This window comes from Galleria mellonella, unplaced genomic scaffold, assembly GCF_026898425.1.
Source record: "Galleria mellonella isolate WM207_F2 unplaced genomic scaffold, CSIRO_AGI_GalMel_v1 utg1812, whole genome shotgun sequence".
NCBI lineage: Eukaryota > Metazoa > Arthropoda > Insecta > Lepidoptera > Pyralidae > Galleria > Galleria mellonella.
In genome coordinates, this window is record NW_026442022.1 from 413,158 (window position 1) to 432,809 (window position 19,652).

At 33.2% G+C, this 19,652-nt stretch overlaps 2 protein-coding genes across 5 annotated transcripts in view; one reads left to right on the forward strand and one right to left on the reverse strand.

The window, feature by feature from the left end:
• LOC113519082 (choline O-acetyltransferase) overlaps positions 1 to 9,657 on the forward strand; it is a 29,213-nt gene extending 19,556 nt beyond the window's left edge. The window contains exons 9-11 of the mRNA XM_031907826.2: positions 350 to 521; positions 1,488 to 1,688; positions 2,658 to 9,657. Coding sequence (XP_031763686.2) covers positions 350 to 521; positions 1,488 to 1,688; positions 2,658 to 2,864 — 580 coding nt within the window. The 3' untranslated portion in view covers positions 2,865 to 9,657. The remainder of the gene's footprint in view (positions 1 to 349; positions 522 to 1,487; positions 1,689 to 2,657) is intronic.
• A 7,123-nt stretch (positions 9,658 to 16,780) lies between these two features.
• LOC113519083 (mitogen-activated protein kinase kinase kinase 4) overlaps positions 16,781 to 19,652 on the reverse strand; it is a 43,830-nt gene continuing 40,958 nt past the window's right edge. For all 4 annotated transcript variants that reach the window (XM_052893567.1, XM_052893568.1, XM_052893569.1 and 1 more), the window contains 3 exons: positions 19,526 to 19,626; positions 18,414 to 18,593; positions 16,781 to 16,901 (listed from right to left, as the gene is read on the reverse strand). In XM_052893567.1, the coding sequence (XP_052749527.1) occupies positions 16,854 to 16,901; positions 18,414 to 18,593; positions 19,526 to 19,626 (329 nt within the window). In that variant the 3' untranslated portion in view covers positions 16,781 to 16,853. The remainder of the gene's footprint in view (positions 16,902 to 18,413; positions 18,594 to 19,525; positions 19,627 to 19,652) is intronic.

Genomic DNA, 19,652 nt, shown 5'->3' on the forward strand with positions numbered 1-19,652 from the left:
GGCCCACACAGTAGCGCACAAAACAAGAGCAAAAGAAATCAAAACAAAACAAACAAAAGAATATAATAATTATATACAAATAGAAAGCAATTAAATTATAATAGTAATCAATAAAAAAACAAACAAACAAACAAACAGTAGGATAACTCTTGAATCCAACATGGATCTCAAACCACATCTATTGCTAATGACAATTTAATACTGCACTCACACCAAAACCCATATATGTAAAGCAGATGGAATCGAATTTCAAAGACCTTAATCCTTAAACCTCTCATCCACTTTCATCACGTATTTTTCCAAATATTATATGATCTTTATTAATCCACTATCAACTGTGGCTTCACAGGATGTACGGCTACCTAGTGAGTACATACGAGTCCGCCTCCCTACGGCGATTCCGCGCTGGTCGCGTGGACAACATCAGGTCTGCCCACGAAGCGGCGCGCGCCTGGTCCGAGGCCATGTGCTCGGCGGACAAGTCGCCGCTCACGGAGCCCACCGACGACACCCAGAAAAAGGTCTCGTTCAATTTGTACGGGGTGAGGACATTTATAATGTAAGAGTAGTGGACACACCAGACCACACACCACCGTAATATGGGGTTAATTGAAGCGTAAACATACATTTAATACAAGCGACACTTGAATATAATTCACGACTCTTCATTTGAATTTTCTCATCGTCTTATCTAACATTCTGCTTGCTGAACCAGTTCCATAAAACGGGAGAATGATCAGTTACTGTCTGTGACATTTAAAATATTTTTCTCTTTTCTATCTCGCTCGCTGTTTTCATACTTTTAATACTATATTAACCTTTATCTGTTCTGGTATCTTGATGCAAGTTCTTCACCTTTTTTTTTCTTGCTACACTTTTTCACGGTTTCTTAATATTATTTCACATTTATCTACTTATTAAAATGCACAATACATTTTGCATAGTTGTGTTGTATTGTAAGCATTTTGTGGAAATTTATGTGTGGATTTTGGAATTTCTTTTTTTTTTAAGTGAGTTCTTCTTGTACTCTTTCAAAGGTTCGGACGTGTCCATTGTTGCGTAGGTTTCTAATGGGTTGGGTTGTAGTCGGGAAAAGATATCCCGTAGTGAAGTGCTCATATCAATATTTTATTCTCCTCTTTTTACAGAAAATATATGGATAATATATAGCGCATAGAAAACATTGCTGTTTAAACTTATTTAGTGAAATTAATAGAAAACATAATATTTTTTTAGAAATTTCATTATTAAATATTGGCGGCGCTTGGAGGAAGCTAGAAGGGTTAAGTATTACGATAAATTACACCAAGAGTAAGGAAGGGATTTTCAATTAAAAAAAACCGTATAAAAGTCGTAAAAAACATCTTTTACTAAATCTGTGAAAGAGTACAAGTAGCCTCACTTTATAAAGACATTTTGCATAAAATATTGCGTATCTAGTACCTTTATATCGACTATAGGTATTTATACTACATATTTACCATTAGGAACAGAAGAGACTTGAGAAGTTCGAAGATGCAGCCCGTCAGCAGACTTCGATCATGGAAGCGAACATTCTGGGCCGCGGCATAGACAACCACCTGATAGCGCTCCGGGAGGCGGCGAGAGAAACCCTCGGAGAACTCCCACCCTTGTTCACCGACGTCACATACAAACAAATGATTGAATATAAACTCAGCACTAGTCAGGTGAGGGCTTTATTATGTACCAAATTAATATTTTTTAGAGACTTTTTACAAAAGTCGTCTGCTTGGGTACCTCTGTCCCATTCGTGATTCAACCGTAAAACAGTTGTGTTTACGTGGCTGTGTTTCAGTTTAAAGGGTGGAATATGGCGTGAATTTACTGGGTACAGAGGAATAACACCTATCAACAATATAATGAGCGAAACAGTATACTCTATAATGTCCATGGTACTGCTCATGTCTATAGGCGACGGTTACCACTTTCCATCAGGTGGACCGTCAGCTTGTTTGCCATTCTAAGTTGTATAAAAAAAAATCTGGTAAAAAATATGCCTGCCTAGCGTGGTCACTACTAGTAAGATTCCTCAAGGGAAAGGCAGCAGTGGACAGTTAACGGCTGACATCGTCATCATAATACCCTAGTCCTCAGGAATGGTAACGCAAAGAAATAATATACTATGAGGGTCATAGTGAGTTCCGGGTTGTCCATGACGTCGTTTTTTGCTATAGGTGATGGTTACTATTTTCTATCAAGCGAGTTGTTTCAAGTTTCAACATGGAGTTCTCCTCTTAGAAACGTACAGCGTGGATTCTGAAGTGTTTCCTCTTCCGGACGTTCAGGTTATAGAAGTAAATTCCTGCTAAGGTTTTGGCTAAGAAACTACATCAAGGGGTTCTTCAAAAAAGGGTTTATAATCGCTCACCATTAGATTTTTTTTAATGGATGATAATGGAATGCCTGCGCTAACAGTATACGCTGGTGGGGCACCAGTGAGGTATAATAGGTGAAATTGAAAAGGCAGGTCAGTTAGCTCATCGTGATGAATACAGCTGGCATTCAGTACGATAGTTTCCAGGGGAGTAGTCCGCCTCACTAACAATCCTTTCCCCCTTCATCATTAGGCTAACCGTATGCAATTTTATTACCTTAGTACAAAGTAAGTACTTATGGCTACATTTGTGATCTCCCAGGTTGCAACCACTACAGACGGCACGTTTATGGGATACGGTGCAGTAGTCCCAGATGGATACGGCTGCAGCTACAATCCGAAGAAGGAATCCGTCATCTTCTGCATATCGTCATTCACTTCCTCGAGCGTGACCAACACTGAAGCGTTCCGGCAGTTCCTGGAAGAAGCACTGGACTCCATGAAGCTTATGTTCCAAAATAGAAAGTAAACTTAATATTATCTGTATTGAAAATCGGCACACAAATTTACGGTGCCCATATGTGATCGGAAAATGGGTCCCAATAAATCACTGTTGAAATGTAGGACTCACCAAAATGTTTATTTATATAGGTATACAATATGAATAAGTACAGTACTGTGAAAAGATGAGGTGTCAATTTATAATATACATATCAAAAAATTAAAATATGGCTTCATAATTTAAAAAATTAGAGCTAAAGATATCTTGGAAAGAATAAGTAATAAAAGTAAGTTATATGCACCTTATTGGACATTTTAAACGAATTAAAAACTGAAAGCCAAGTTGATTATATTTGAAAAGTGTTTAAAAGTAATTTTTATAAACTATAAATATGTTAAAAACAATCACAATTTTAATGAAAACTTATGAGTCAAACCGAATACATATCAAATATGACTTAATTGCTAGGTATAATATAAATATAATAATGGTTATTTATATTATATTAATTATAAATGTTTAATTTATATTAGTCATGTTGAAATTATAAATAATATAAACAATTTGTCGATGTTATTAGAATTTTGGTATAAGATGCTTGGTAGTGAAAATTGTATTTAATTAGTTTATTTAGGTATATAAATACATTATCAGAGTTTATTGAAACTGTTGCCGTGCTCTATAAGTCTTATGTCGGTTAGCTGGACGACGTGGTCGCCATTTTGAATTTTATTGCGTGTAGTCAGCAAAAAAGGGACTAAAATATTAAATATTGTTATATCTAGTATTTTTTTTATGTATAGTCAATATTTAGTTAAGTAGAAAAATATAGTAAAACTATTTTTTTTATAGCCAATTAATATTTATTAGATGAAAAAGCAATGTAGAGTCAATGTGCACGTTGCCTGTAAGTGTAGTGTCGACACTGATTGATTGCTAGCTTAGTCTGTTTGTTTGGTGTCTAAATATTGGCTAGAAATGTAATAATATGAAATATTATGCACATAGTTTGCCTTTAATTAAACAGAATTATAATTATCTGAAAAATAAAAATGGAAAAGTGGATTATATAATTGAGGAAATTTGGGTAACTTTAATACCGCGTTCTTATTGGTATAGTAATTATCTTTCCTTCTACATATAATATTAAAATATAGTATTTCTTACTCTAAGTATTGAAAACTGTATTTATGTTTATAATCAATTTATACAAAAAGATAAATATGATCGTACCCGAAACAACGTGTTAACAAAAAATAATAAAAAGAGCCACTTTATTGATACCTAAAAAAAAGTCTATCAACCGAATATTATTATATTAGTAAATAACTAGCTTGACTGTTTGTTATAAATTTGCAACTCCTGGGTATACCCAAACTTTACGGATTATATTTAGTCAAATAAACTTATCCAATAATTTAATCTATATTACATCTACCTACTTATTTACTTGATTTTAGCTTAGTATTATATAAATTTTTATAGTTATATACACATTTCAGATGTCTATTTATACATTTGTTAAAACTTATTTATAAATATCACACTGGTCAAATGTAAAAAAAAGATGTAACTTCGAAAGTTAATTTTATATCTACTAATTAAGTTGATGCTTGAAATGAGCATGTAAATTATTACACCAATTCTAAACAGTTTAGGACACGCTCGTTTAATAAATCATACGAGTTATAAAAGTATAAAAAATAAATAAATGAGAGTGCTGCAGCACAGTTGAAGATGGTAACTAAGTTATTTTCGAAATAACGTCAGATTTGTCCTTTACTACATTAAATTTTAATATACTTATGGAAATGAAAAAATGTTAATAGAATATTACATCCATTATAATATTACATCCATTATAATAGTAAATTACTAAACGGTAGGTACTTACCCGACCTTGACACAATATATTTCAATTCAAATGAAATGATTTAATTTGTTTGCCATTTGCAACTAATTAAAACTAGTATAAATATACAAAGGACTATATACTTTCTGTATATAGTACTATCTACGATGCACTATTTAATTGTAGTGAATACTTATGCACCTACGTAAGTGTCTAAATTGTCTACCTACTAACACTGTTCCAAATAATAGATTAGTGATAAGTCGTAAATATTGTCAATGCTGTGGTGATATCATAAAATTTAGATTTGTAATATATTATTACATAGTAATATTATTATTGGCAAATTATAATTATATAAAAGTCATAATTTTGTATTACAACGATAAAGTGATTTTAATTAGCATATTAATGTGATTAATATGAACCGTTAATGGGTAGATTGGTGTCAATTGTTTAGTGTTGAGAGAAACTAAATTAATGTGACCGAATTAAAGATGCAAGAGATGAAAACAAGCACTATAGGTATGAGTGTGAGTTTAATTTTAAGTTTATTTTAGTCACATGATAACGGAATAGATACTTTTTACTTACAACTTAACTGCTTTCTTTAAGAAAATAAAATTAGCACTTTTTTAACAATGTTACATAAAGCTTTAAATTGCTGTCTCGTCAGATATTTACGTGAATATTATCGTAATATAAATCTATTTATTAAAAATTTTACCGAGTTAAATTTTAATAACATTAACAAAATTGAATAATTCATGCTATTTATTATTGTTTAATTTAATATAAATTAGCATTAAGCGTAATTATATAAATAATATATAAAATAATGAAACTTATACATATCAATGCCGCCATTCATGCAAGGCATGGCCAAGAATATCGCAAACATATCAAAGAAATTTTAGTGTAAGTAATTTATAGTGATATGAGAACATATCATCTAATTAATATATTTAATATATTATTATAAGGAAGTAAATTATAATATAATTAAAAAAAATATTTCAATCATACACAGTAGAATATACTTACCACTACTAAGTAATTTTATACTTAGTAGTTATACATCTTTAAGTTATATAAATATAACTTACATGTCTCTTTACATGTCAAGAATAACAACGTTATAAAACAAGATATATAAAATTCTGCCTTCCTATTTATAGGTAGGCAACTAAAACTTTTTAAATAAAGCACAATGGCTTTATAATTTTATTTAAAGGAAACTATGCACGAGTGTTAAAAGTTAGGAAATAGCTGTGGAGTGTTTTCATGTTGAATAAAATTAAAAAATGTTAATATAAAATGTAAAATGCTTAGCCTAGCGTCCATGTGAGTATGAGAGAGGCGAGTGAGCTGGCATAGTGCGGCCAACCGTTGAGAGTAGAACGTTCTCTTTTCGATTAATCGTATTCATGGACCATGTCGTCTCTGTGTTCGCTCAGGATAGTGTTGTCACATGTCGTGTTATAATAAAAAAAATGTATCATTGAAAAAATTAAAAAAAAATATTAGCGTAAAGGGAAAAATATTATAAACTTTTAAAAATTTAAATACAATCTGTTGAAATTTGATGTGAAGACATATTAAACATAGCAAATAAAAGTTTTAGAAAGACGTTATACTTTTATGTTATAATTTTTACGTGAACACTATGAACCAGTACTATAGATAGGTGAGTAAAGAATTGTTTAAATATATAATATTTTTTTTTAAAGCTAAATGGTTGAATGTGTAACAATTGAATAGAGTAATGCAAATGCAAACCTACCTATAGTATTAAGTATCTATTTATGTTTTTCAATTAATTTTTTAAATAATCTAGAGCAATATTTTTGAATATTTAAAATGTTATGTTTAGTCAGCTATTTAATTTGTAACTTACTTAATATAAGTCATATGTCCTGAATTTATATTACTTATATATATATATATAAGTAGTAAAATTATATAACTTATAATTGTTTTATTACTTTTTTAATATGATAAGTTGACCGTGTTCATGATTTATTAGAATGTTAGCAACATTAGAGTTAAGTATGTAGCGTGGATCCTAAAGATATAGAAATATTATAATCACTTGTTAAGTGTATTAACTCACTGTTTATTGTTATTATTGTAATTGCTACTGGCAAATTAATAATTTACATACATAGATATCTACCGGTTGTCAAGTCAATAAAAAAAAATCGAGCAATAATAAATTCGTATACAGATACTTTTATAAGTAACTGTCTATTGATTTATTATTACTTTAGATTAAAATATAAATAATTATCCACTCAGGCAAGTATAAAAATTATTATAACATTGGTCAATTAATGACAGGTACATTGTTCAAAATATGAATGTGTCTATGGTACTTATATCTACCTACTATATGGTTAAAGCACGAGCAGCTTGTAGATGTATTAAGGAATTTAATATACATACATATATTTTAAGTTTCCTTGGATGTGATTAATATGTAGATATTGGTGTTAATATCATATATTAACAAAAATATATGTAGCCAGCGTAATTATACAATAATTAATTACAATTAATTATTGTATAATTATATTTATACATTCTTATTATTATTGTTATAAAATCATAATCCAAGTAGTTTATACGTTTATACTTCTGTTCTTAAATTTATATAATAATCTGTCAATAATATATAATTGAGGTATAGTGTATAAAATCAGAAAAAAGAACGGATTTAAGTATACACCCTTTGTTTATTGTCTTACTGTTACAGTCTTTTAGATTTTTATATTTATATTATATGTAAGTAGCAACCCGCCCTGGCTTCGCACGGGTGCAATGTAGAAACAATCAGGCGTCAGTGTGAGTTATTAATAATATTACCATTGTATTCGTCTAAATAGCATTTCGAACTCTATCTACATAATAATGTGGAGTTTTTTTTTATGGGTGAAAATGGAATGGTAACTCCGCCTGCGCTAACGGGATACGCTGGCGGAGCACCAGTGAAGGGTGATAGATGAGAATGAAAACAGGCCAGTTAGCCCATCATGATGAATTCATCAGGAATTAACCATGATAGTTTCCAGGGGGAACCGCGAGACGGTCGACCTGGTTGGGTATATTGCTAGCAATGGGATTCTCAGTCTCCATTACTAACAATCCCTTTCCCCCCAACCTTAGTACTACTTAGTAGTATTAAGTAATAACAAATGTTTTATCTGCTTTATTTATATTTTATTGACAGATTATACTCATTGTATAAAATTTAAAGAAATAAAAATGTTGTTCAGCTTTATTTAGTATAAATAAATATTAAATTATTAACTATATGTTATGTATGACGTATAGTAGTTAATTGTTTATATTCTAGTTGAATGTATTTATTTACATATATAGTTATATATTTAGATGTAAATGTTACGCTAATGTCACGATTGTATGAATATGCAGTAGGCATCTTGTCGGATTTAGACGTTCCTTATCATTTATCTTTGTATTCGTATGGTTCGGTGAGTTATCGTCATGTAAATGAGCTCTGGCCACTGGTGGGTACATGTCTTAACTTTTACCCCCTTATTCATAAAAACTAATAAGTCCTTCAAAACTATTTTAACTGTTTGAACGTCAGTATAATATTGAGTCCTCAGGAATGATAACGCATGGGTGGTATCATGGGCGAAACAGTATACTCTGTTATGTCCATGGTACTGCTCATGTCTACAGGCGACGGTTACCACTTTCCATCAGGTGGGCCGTCAGCTTGTTTGCCATTGTAAGTTGCATAAAAATGTTTTATCACTGTCTTTCAAATTACAACGATACGACGTTATAAGTTTCAAGGAAAGAGCGTATTTCTTTTTAAAAGGCCAACAACACATTTGCAATGCCTCTGGTGTTGTTGGTGATTATGGGCGGCGGTAGTCACTTATCATCAGGCGAGCCGCATGCTCGTTTGCCTTCTGTATTATAAAAAAAAAATTGAGAATTTAGTGCAAGAGATATGGATAAAACGCTTATAAAGCTAAAATAGATTTATGAGGAGATTGACGTTTTTATGAATAAGGAGGTTAGACTATGACGCTGCATGTTTTATGGTTAACAAGAAATGGGAAATAACATTTAGGGGAAGTATAATAATTTACCTGCATTATCTTACCGTTCCGACCATGTTACACCGACAGTGGTCTTGTTTGTATGGTGTAGTCTGAGGGCCTACCATGAAATGTTTTCCGAAATTTCGCAGCCGAAAGAAAAACACAAATTTGATGTTAAAATTATATATAATAAAATATTAAATTATTTTTTTATAAAATTTTTTACATAGACGGCCCACCTGATGGAAAGTGGTAATCGTCGCCTATAGACATGAGCAGTACCATGGACATAACAGAGTATATTGTTTCGCCCATGATACCCCCCATGCGTTGCCATTCCTGAGGACTCAGGTGTTATTCCTCTGTACCCAGTAAATTCACGCCATATCCCACCCTTCAAACCGAAACACAGCCATGCAAACACAGCTGCTTCACGGTTGAAATACGAATGGGACAGAGGTACCCAAGCAAAAAGCAAAAAAAAAAATGCTAAAATATCGTTCCTTTAGACTTTTATGGTAGGATTTATGAGGAATAAAGTATTAAGTTCGATTTATTGGGTATTGTTTTGGTATGAACAAAAACAAAAAAAAAGCGTCCGAAAATTCGGAATTTCATTTCACAGTAGACTCTTCGTTCGAGACGACTAGATAATTCAAGTACATTATCAATTGTTCACCTAAATAATCGCATTAATTCCAGTTTCTTATGAACTAACTAGGTATCTTATTGTGGATGTTATTATTGTTTAGTTTGTAGGCTCCGATCTCGAGCGTGCCGTTAATATTGGGCTAATTAGGATTACTGTCCAAGATCTGTGGGGTTACTCTTGAAATAGATAGATAGATAATTTATTTTCATTACTTACTTACAGCACACAAATTACAACATACATATACAAAAAAAAGCGAGATAACATAAATGATTAAAAAAAAAATACATAAAGCTAAATACAATTTTCGTTTGTGTGTGTGCCATAGCAATACAAAATGGCCACAACTCAGTTTATTGCTTCGCCTTCAAAAGAGCAAAGCACTGATATTCTGTTGCGGCCAAAGGGAATAGGGTAACAATAAAACAATACTACCAGATTATCCGTAAATTAAAAAGATAGATATACAGTACACAGTAAATAAATTCCAATAGGTCAATATTGGAATTGAAACGTCACACACTCGAGAATTGCAACACTAGTAAAAAAAATCCTATTCTGTTTTGATCGATGCATATTAGTGCAACATTCCAATGCAAGCTATTGTAAACCGATACTAATTATAACCTTATTGTTATTTCATGAGGCCAATACAAAATTGTCATTGGTATTAAATTTAATTGATATTAGTTTCAAGAGTAGACCTGCAAGTCCCTTGAAAAGACGCACATATCTTGTTGTGCATAGCTGCAAGTTCCGCTCAGATCCTGTGGTGGCCACTAGACAATTTTGGGATAGGCACTGTCCAGTCAGCCCTCTCTTAAATACTCCTACGAAGGACTTCTTTTGAGCGTACAACCGGCAGAGAACAGGAGCTGTCTGCTTGAAGGCCGACATATTCATTTTATTAGTAGTCCCCGGTCGTCCATTCTTAAACTATGCTCCCCTAATAACTGGATTGCACCCTCAAGAAGACAACGCATCAATCAGAAAAGGCATTCCGTCACCCATATTTAATACCGAGGACGGGATGCCTAAACAAAGCACCTTTAATATAAAAAAAAGCTCCTACGTTAAGAAACAAGGATCTCTAATTTCTAAGTATGTAGATGTTGATGATAAATTGATTGGGTACCAAGTAGTGCTCCTAATTCTGTCACATATCAAAGTGCTTGACTGTAATCGTCATCATCTTCCTACCCTTATCCCAATTATTATTTGGGGTCGGCGTAATATGGTTTACTCTTCCATTCTTCTCTATTCCCAGTCATTTCCGCATTCACTCCCATTCTGGCCATATCGTCTTTCACACAATCCATCCAAAGTGTTTGACTGTAATATAGTTCGACAATTTCACGCGCGGTATTCCTGTGTAGTGACATGTGTTAAGGATTATTAGATAATATTTAAAAAACGAACGCGCGTTTACACTGTGAACACACCAGCAAACATCGAATCGTCAGTCGTGAAGAATTCGTCATAATAGTTTCAAGGGTGAACCGCGTGGAAGTCCACCTGATAGGGTATATTGCTAACAATGGGGACGTTAGAATCTACCTTAGAATTACTAACCCTTTCCTCCCAATTGACGGGCTATTAGTCTTGAAACGTAAAAATCCGCTAAGACAAAATTGTTGAAAATAAAAAAAAAAATGAATAATAAACAGTGTTAAGAATAACTGGTACATATCATAGAGGAGTTGGAGTGTCCTGCACAAGTGTAACTCAAACATATCAGTAGTTGTAAGTAGGTACTAAATGTCGATGTAAATTCAATGTTGCTCTCAATAAAATTTTATGGAAAGTACTGTATTTTTGTGCAACCAACCCAATTTTTTTTTTATACCACTGAGGTGGCAAACAAGCATACGGTTACCGTAGCCTATGAACGCCTGCAATACCAGAGGTATTACGCGCGCGTTGCCGACCCTGAAGAAACCTCTTTACCCCCCTTTTGAAGAACCCCATGCTGTAGTTTCTTGAGAAAACCTCGGCAAGGAGGTTCGTTCCATAATCTGAGTGTTCGTGGGAGAAAACATCTCTGAAACCAACTCCAAGGCTCCTTCGTCTTGTCCACTTTTATGTTATGGTTATTCATAATTATTTTTTATAATGCTAGAATTAAGGCTAGGGTTAAGTAAAAGAGACAAATTATTAGAACTATTGAGGACAGAAGGGAAAATATGTTGGGACATTTGATACGACACGACAAACTTATGTACATTATAATAGGAGGTAAGATAGAAGGAAGGAGGGGAAGAGGGAGACCGAGACATAGTTACATCAGGCAGATCAAGGCAGGAATTGGTGTCGTGTCATATCAAGAGGTGAAGAGACTCGCTGAAAATATAAGTGAGTGGCAAGAGCACCACCGCAGCTCTTAAATAGGATAGATAGATATAATTATTTACTTTCCAAAGGGATCTTCTATCCCATTAAAAATGGCGCGCTGTAAATGTACTCGCAGATGGCCTTTAAAAAAAAAACTTAATTAAAGATTGTATTGTAAAACCGACTTGAATTGTGAAAAAAAAAAAAAATTATTATTTGGTTTCAAAACTACTGAATTTTTTTAATAGAATTTATATGCGACCGTATTGGTAAGTATATTTTTTCAGATAAAAAAAAATTCTAAATCAGTTTATAACTGACGGAGTTATGAGGTAACAAATCTTCCTTTTTTTAAATAAGTTGAAGTCGGCTGTGTACGCACTTCTCTCTTGTTTTTATCACTAAGCACTTGTATTTGCATGGCCGCTGTCATTTAGATTTTTCAAAGGTTCCATAGTTTTTTTTATACAACTTAGAATGGCAAACAAGCTGACGGTCCACCTGATGGAAAGTGATAACCGTCGCCTATAGACATGAGCAGTACCATGGACATAACAAAGTATACCGTTTCACCCATGATACCCCCATGCGTTGCCATACCTGAGGACTCTGGTGTTATCTCTCTGTATCCTGTAAATTCACTGCAATATCCCACCCTTCAAACCGAAACACAGCCATGCAAACAACTGCTTCACGATAGAAACACGAATGGGACAGAGGTGCACAAGCAAACGACTTTTGTACAAACCCTCTGGTAAGTTCTCAGAAACGGCAATTCATAGGAAGTAGCATGCTACTGCCCATGGGCATTCATCAAACATCACACTCTCTGCCATTCTTTTTTTAATGTAAAATTCGAATAACATTCAATCCCACGAAATAATACAACGTTTTCAATTTTGATAATTCATTTTTGTTCACAAAATATTATGAAAGTGACAAAATAAATATTTCGTAACAGTAACAAGTGTCACGTGGCGTAATCACACACGAATCATATATTTTTACTATATATATGTGCTTACATCGTTCTCATATCGACTATGTTTAACATACACATGCCATTTAAAATGTATCAAGTCTTTTAGCCTTTCAACTGTGTCATGCAAAATGGTGGAAAATCCACATCTGTGGCGTCCCGTGAGCGGACTTTACACAGACTAGGTATTTTTAGCGTATATGTTTAAAAAAAAAACAGTTTTTCCCGAAATCTAATTGGAATTATACAAAGTTCAAATTAGGTTTATATTCCAACTAGTCTTCTTTATGTAATTTCTTAGACTACACTCGACTTTGAATTGCATTGCAACTGTTCTATGAGAAATAAAATGGGCTCACCTAACTTACCTTTTATTTTTCAATTATTAAAAAACTAAGACGTTGCTGGATGTAAAATTATATGTATTTTTGTACAATATTATATACTTGATAAAATAAAAATAAAATGGTTTATGTTCCAATACATTTTTTTTATACAGCACTTGTTTATAAACATGGACCAGATAAGTCCCTCTTCAATTGACACTTAAGTGGATCTACTATTTCTTTATTTTACGTACATTCTTGGTGTCAGGGACAAGAGGTTGTTTGTTTACAATAATTTAAGCTTATCGCCAAGCTAGTTTAGACAAAACAGTATATGTGACATTATTATGTATATGTCCGCTGAACGGACGCGACACAGTTGAGAGGATAAGACGGTTTAGTGTTAATTATATATAAAAATAACAATTTAAGTATAATTTGAGATACAATTCATTATACTCTTTATGTACAGATTAGTAACTACAATAGATAAAACAATTTGTACAGATAATAATTAAGACGTGTTTAATATATAACAACAATTATAAATTCCATAGACAATCTGCAGCTGACAAGAGAGGACATGCCTAACTGTAAAAAAAAAAAAACAACTGCGTATCGTAATACTGGCCTCTGGATAACTACTAGTTTAGTCATCGAGTTCCGTTACTTGCAATGTTATCTATATTTTATTATCTAACTATATACAGGTTGAAATTGATAATTTTTCTCAAAATTTAAATAAAGTAGAAAAAATAAATAAACATACATAAAAACAGTTTCTCATCAGACAAGCTGTATGTTTATTATTGCATGTATATATATATATATATATATATATATATATATATATATATATATATAATCTTTTATTATTTTTGTAATATGGAATTGTTATGTTTAAAAAGATAGATATATATATATATATATATAAGTGAATTGTTAGTTTAAAAAGCTAGACTATTTGGACGTTTTCCAAGCCACGTTTCTTTAGAAAAATGTTCCGTATGACTGACACAAAACTAATATTTTAAATGCAATTTCACCCCGTACATATTACAATGTTTAATATATATCATTATTGTAAAATCCAGCATTAAATGCATGTAAAATTGACTAACATTATTTCAACCTACTTTTAAGTTCATCATAACACACTTTATATGTGGTATATGTATACGTATATATATGTATATTTAAAATTATAACTCATGTATACATGTGACATCTACAAAACAATATAAATTTGCCCACAAAATATGTACAATGAATTACATGTTAAAATGTACAATAATACAACATTAAAACAAATCAGACTGAAATAAGGAATGTGAAGTTATGATATTAACTTAAGTTTTAGACAACGATAGTACCGTCTGGTCTGTTTAGCCCTTTGTAAAACAAGACTGTGTTCCACAGATAAAAAAAAAAAACAGACCTTCATTGTGGCAAAATCAGTTACTTTGATTTAGAAATTAAATTACTAAACCGATTTTGATAAAATTTCTATGGTTCCAATCTGTATATATAAATAGATTTAGATTAAGTTTAATTCAATTCCAGGTTGTCTGTAAGATATTGCTTTTAGCTTTTAGCGATAAGGCCGCCTTTTGTATACGCACATTCTGTATAAATACTCCTAAACTAATTGTATATACCTCTATTGTGCACAATAAAGAGTTTATTATTATTATTAGACATAAAAGAATTTTGCAAATCGGTTTAAAACTGACGGAGTTATGAGGTAGTAAACATAAAAAAAAATACAATCGAATACCTCCTTTTCGATGTCGGTTGAAAAGGGTACCACATATATTTTTAATAGTTACACACACATTTGCTATCTCTGTCTTTTGCTGTCATTCCATAGAGATTGTAGTTGATAATTTTATTTCAGTGCCCATACCTTCATCACCTATACAGTTACATCTTATCATCTCTTATTCTTCGCTACCACGTGTCTGTAGTAGTGAATAGCTACCACGATTATTTACTTATATTTGTATAAATATACATACATACATATCTGTCACGCCTGTCTCCAATTAGGGTAGGCAGAAACAATGGAACGCCAAATGCTTCGATTCAAACAAACCTCTTTCGCCTCCTCCACATTCATCAATCTTTTCATACACGCTCGCCGGTTACGGGTACTTTTAATTGGGCCCTTCTTCAGCACGTCGCCTATTTGGTCGACATACGTCCGTCTAGGGCGGCCCCTACCGACATCTCCATTCATTCTTGCTCTATAAATCTCTTTCGTAATTCTTCTTTCATCCATCCTCTCCAAATGACCAAACCGACACAACATTGTATAAATATAACTTTTATATATTACATATAATATAATAAATAGTCGATTAAAATGCATCTGTCTAACAATTAGTAAAATGCAATGGCAACTATAAAAAAAATATATAATTAAATATCTGTTTATAACTACACCTCTCCGGGGGAAAGGGATTGTTAGTAATGGAGACTAAAAATCCCATTGCTAGCAATATACCCAACCAGGTCGATGGAAACTATCATGGTTAATTCCTGATGAATTCATCATGATGGGCTAACTGGCCTGTTTTCATTCTCATCTATCACCCTTCACTGGTGCTCCGCCGGTGTATCCCGTTGGCGCAGGCGGGGTTGCCATACCACTTTCATCCACCAAAAAAAAAAACTACACCTCTCCATCCAAAGGTTGCCTGGAAGAGATCGCTCTTAGCGATAAGGTCGCCCATTGTTTTCTCATTGTGATTATTTCTTGTAATTGTTTATATTTATAATAAGTTTACTATTGTAATCTTTTGGAGGAAACAATAAAGAGTATCTATCTATCTGTTTATCTAAATATCAATATTTATTTAAGACGGAATTTTCAACAAGTTACATAAAATATATTTTTCTATTATGTATTTATTTATTACCTATATGAAGGCGAGCTCGTTTCTTATCACTTAATACATTAAAAGCTTACCAAGTAATATAAATTTACGTTTCTTTAAATAGGCCTCTTTTATAAAGCACTGCTGCGTGGTCCTAGCATAGAATGAACCGCCCCTTTTATTCCCGTGGGTTTTGTAACAGGCGACTAAGGGAGGGCGAGGGATGGGGTAACAGCGTCCCTTTTAGAACATCAGCAAAGGCTAAATACGGTTGCCAATCTGCTTGCCAAGTATGGCAACTACTGGCAAAACATCCCAATGGTGAGGCCTATGTCCAGCAGTGGACAGTGAAGGCCGATATGATGATAAAGCACTTCTATATCGTTTCAATTCTACCACTTAATGTATGAATTTTTATATACATATATAAAATTTTATCTAATAAAGAATTACATTACTATTGTATGTCTTTTTGTATTCATCTATGTATTTACATTCTATTTATTATATGTATGTATTTATTTCTTTAACCCTTCTTTGCATAATGTTTGAAATTTCCATCATAACATTGAATGTCCAAAAGTTATATAAAAGAACAAGTTCACTTCAGGTTGATCGTGTCTGGACACCTTTTTAATGTCCATTGCAGCAAAAAAAAAAAAAACATAGCTGTTAAATTTATTTTTTTAACCATTTTTCCATTAATTTTGAACATGAATTATATCACCTTAATTTATTTCACCAATAAAAAAAATCATGCAAAGAAGGATTCAAATGTGATTGTATTGTTATCACAATTCCCATAATATTCCATAAAAATGTTAAAAAAAAATTATTACAAAAAATAAAATAAGTAGCAATTTTGTATATTTACTATTATATATAATAATATATTAAACATAGTGTCCGTATGAGTACTTATATGAGATAAGCCGGCTCACATTTGCAGTCGTTGTCGGGATTACTCTGAAACAAGTAAATTTTTTATTTAGAGGCTTTTATTGTCGATTCTTCGAGCTATGTGACCTGAGGGCTTACCATGAAATGTTTTCCGAAATTTCGGAGCCAAACGAAACAGAAATTTGATGTTAAAATTACATAATACATGTCATTTGGAAATATTAAAAATGTTAAAATATTGTTCCTTTGGACTTTTATGATAGTATGTATGACAAACGAAATGTTAAACTCCATTTATTGGTCCGATTTTGGTATAAACAAAAACACGAAATTGAGTCCGAAATTTCGGAATTTCATTTCATGGTAGACCCGCTGCTTATCCTTCTAATACGTCGAATACGTCGGCCTCATCATACCCTAATTTTATAAAATACCTCACATACATAAAACATTGATACATAAATAAATAATACATAAAATCTTAGTAGTCTATTTTCATAAAGGGAATTATTCATACAAAAATATAGTAATTAAAGATTTTTGCCATTCCGGAATGTGGCTCTGCGAGTATATTTTTGAAAATAAACCAATCTCCTGTCTATTGAGACTATGTTTCTGTATCAATACTTCCCTTTGTGTTTTGTATTTCGTACATTCGGATATCATATGGTGGACATCATCCATTGTGTTACAAACATCAAGTAAAATAAAATGAATATATCTATCCGTGGAAGGACCAAAGTGATCGATGCAGCTAGAAGGATAAGCAGGTCACATAGCTCGAAGAATCGACAACCGATGTGGAAGAAAGGTTCTTGACTGGCAACCCCATATGGGCGGAGGGAAAGGGATTGTTAGCAATGGAGTTTGACAGCCCCATTGCTAGCAATATGCCTTACTAGGTCGACCTCCACGCGATTCCCCCTGGAAACCATCGTGAACAATTCTTGTTGAATTCGTCACGACGGGCTAACTGACCTACGTCATCCTCACCTATCATCCTTCACTGGTGCCCCGCCGGTGTATACCGGTAGCGCGGGTGGGGTTACCATTCCATTATCATCCATTAAAAAAAACCCATATGGGCAAATTCAGTGTAGGACGAATCCCCCACTAGATGGAGCGACCTCTAATGCATTGTATAGAGTCAGTGGGCGCAATTGACTCGGGACCATTCCTTATGGCAGTCTATGAGAGAGACCTATGCCCAGCAGTGGACTGTTAATAAACATAATAGCCAAAAATGTTTGCCACTCAATAGATCAGCTGATTTCATCGTCACCTATCATCACCTATGGCCGTGTTGTCCCAGCACGGAATAGGCCACCCCTTCCTTTCCCGTGGGTGTCGTAAGAGGCGACTAAGGGAGGGCAAGGGACGGGCGGCAGCGTCCCTCTTAAAACATCTTTAAAGCCTGACTGCGGTTGGCAATCCGCCTACCAAGCGTGGCAACTACTGGCAGAACCCCCCAAAGGGGAGGCTTATGTTCAGCAGTGGACAGTTAAAGGCTGGCATCATAAACCAATAGTAACTAACTATGGATACCACTCTATTTCTTTATAATAAAAAAAAAATTACCATGACGAAGTGGTGGAGGATGAGCGCCTCCGCCCTGGGCCTGAGGTCGGGGTCGTGCGTGAGGCACGCGAGGCAGAACTGCTGGCCCTCGGCCGACAGCGAGTCGGGCACCTGCGGCCGCCCGCCCATTCCCACCATGAACATTATCTGGTAGTTGCTGTCGCACTCCGAGAACGGACGCTGTACGCACACAAGGTACACAATTTGTTTTATAATACTATAAACAAATATGTAGTGTAAATGAAATAGTAATTATGTATATGAATGGATAGATAGATAGATAGATACTCTTTATTGTTTCCTCCAAAAGATTACAATAATAAACTTATTATAAATACAAACAATTACAAGAAACAATCACAATGAGAAAACAATGGGCGACCTTATCGCTAAGAGCGATCTCTTCCAGGCAACCTTTGGATGGAGAGGAGTAATTATAAACAATTTGGTGGGAGGCACGATGAAAAATTCTGTTAGTTCTAAATATGGAAATGTGATACATGCAATAATATAAATATATATTCCTACTCATTATTATATATACATATATACACACAATATATATATATATATATATATATATATATATATATATATATATATATATAATAACTATATAATACTAATAACAATTACTATATAAATAGATACACACCAATACTTAAATAATGAATAATAATAATAAGAAACTACGTACGTATCGTGATACAATTTCAATGACTGGATAATATTGTAACAGATCCTTAGACTATTTCTAAAGTGAAAGAAGTGTTGTCCTCCTCTCTCGTACTCGCTGTGCCCAACAGGGTCCATAATTGAAATGTTATCTACTAAATATATTATGGAATGCAATAAGAAATAAATAAATAAATACACATACATGCACACATGCATATAAACACCTACACGAATACATAAAAATATATAAATACTGCTCACATGTATACGTAAAACACAAAGTTATAAAATTTTTAGATATCTGACGAAATAAGTAACTGCTAACCAGACAAATGAACAAATTAAGAAGACGACAACTTGCTCAAATAAAAATCTTTAAGTTTCGTTTTAAAACTAGGCGGACATTTTATATTTCGTATGGACGCCATGATTACCTTCCCGGAGGCCATCTCAGTGACGACACAGCCGACGGACCAGATGTCGGCGGCGCGGCCGTGCCCCGTCGACTTCATGAACACCTCCGGCGCCATGTACGCTGCATCACAACACAACATTGTGTCA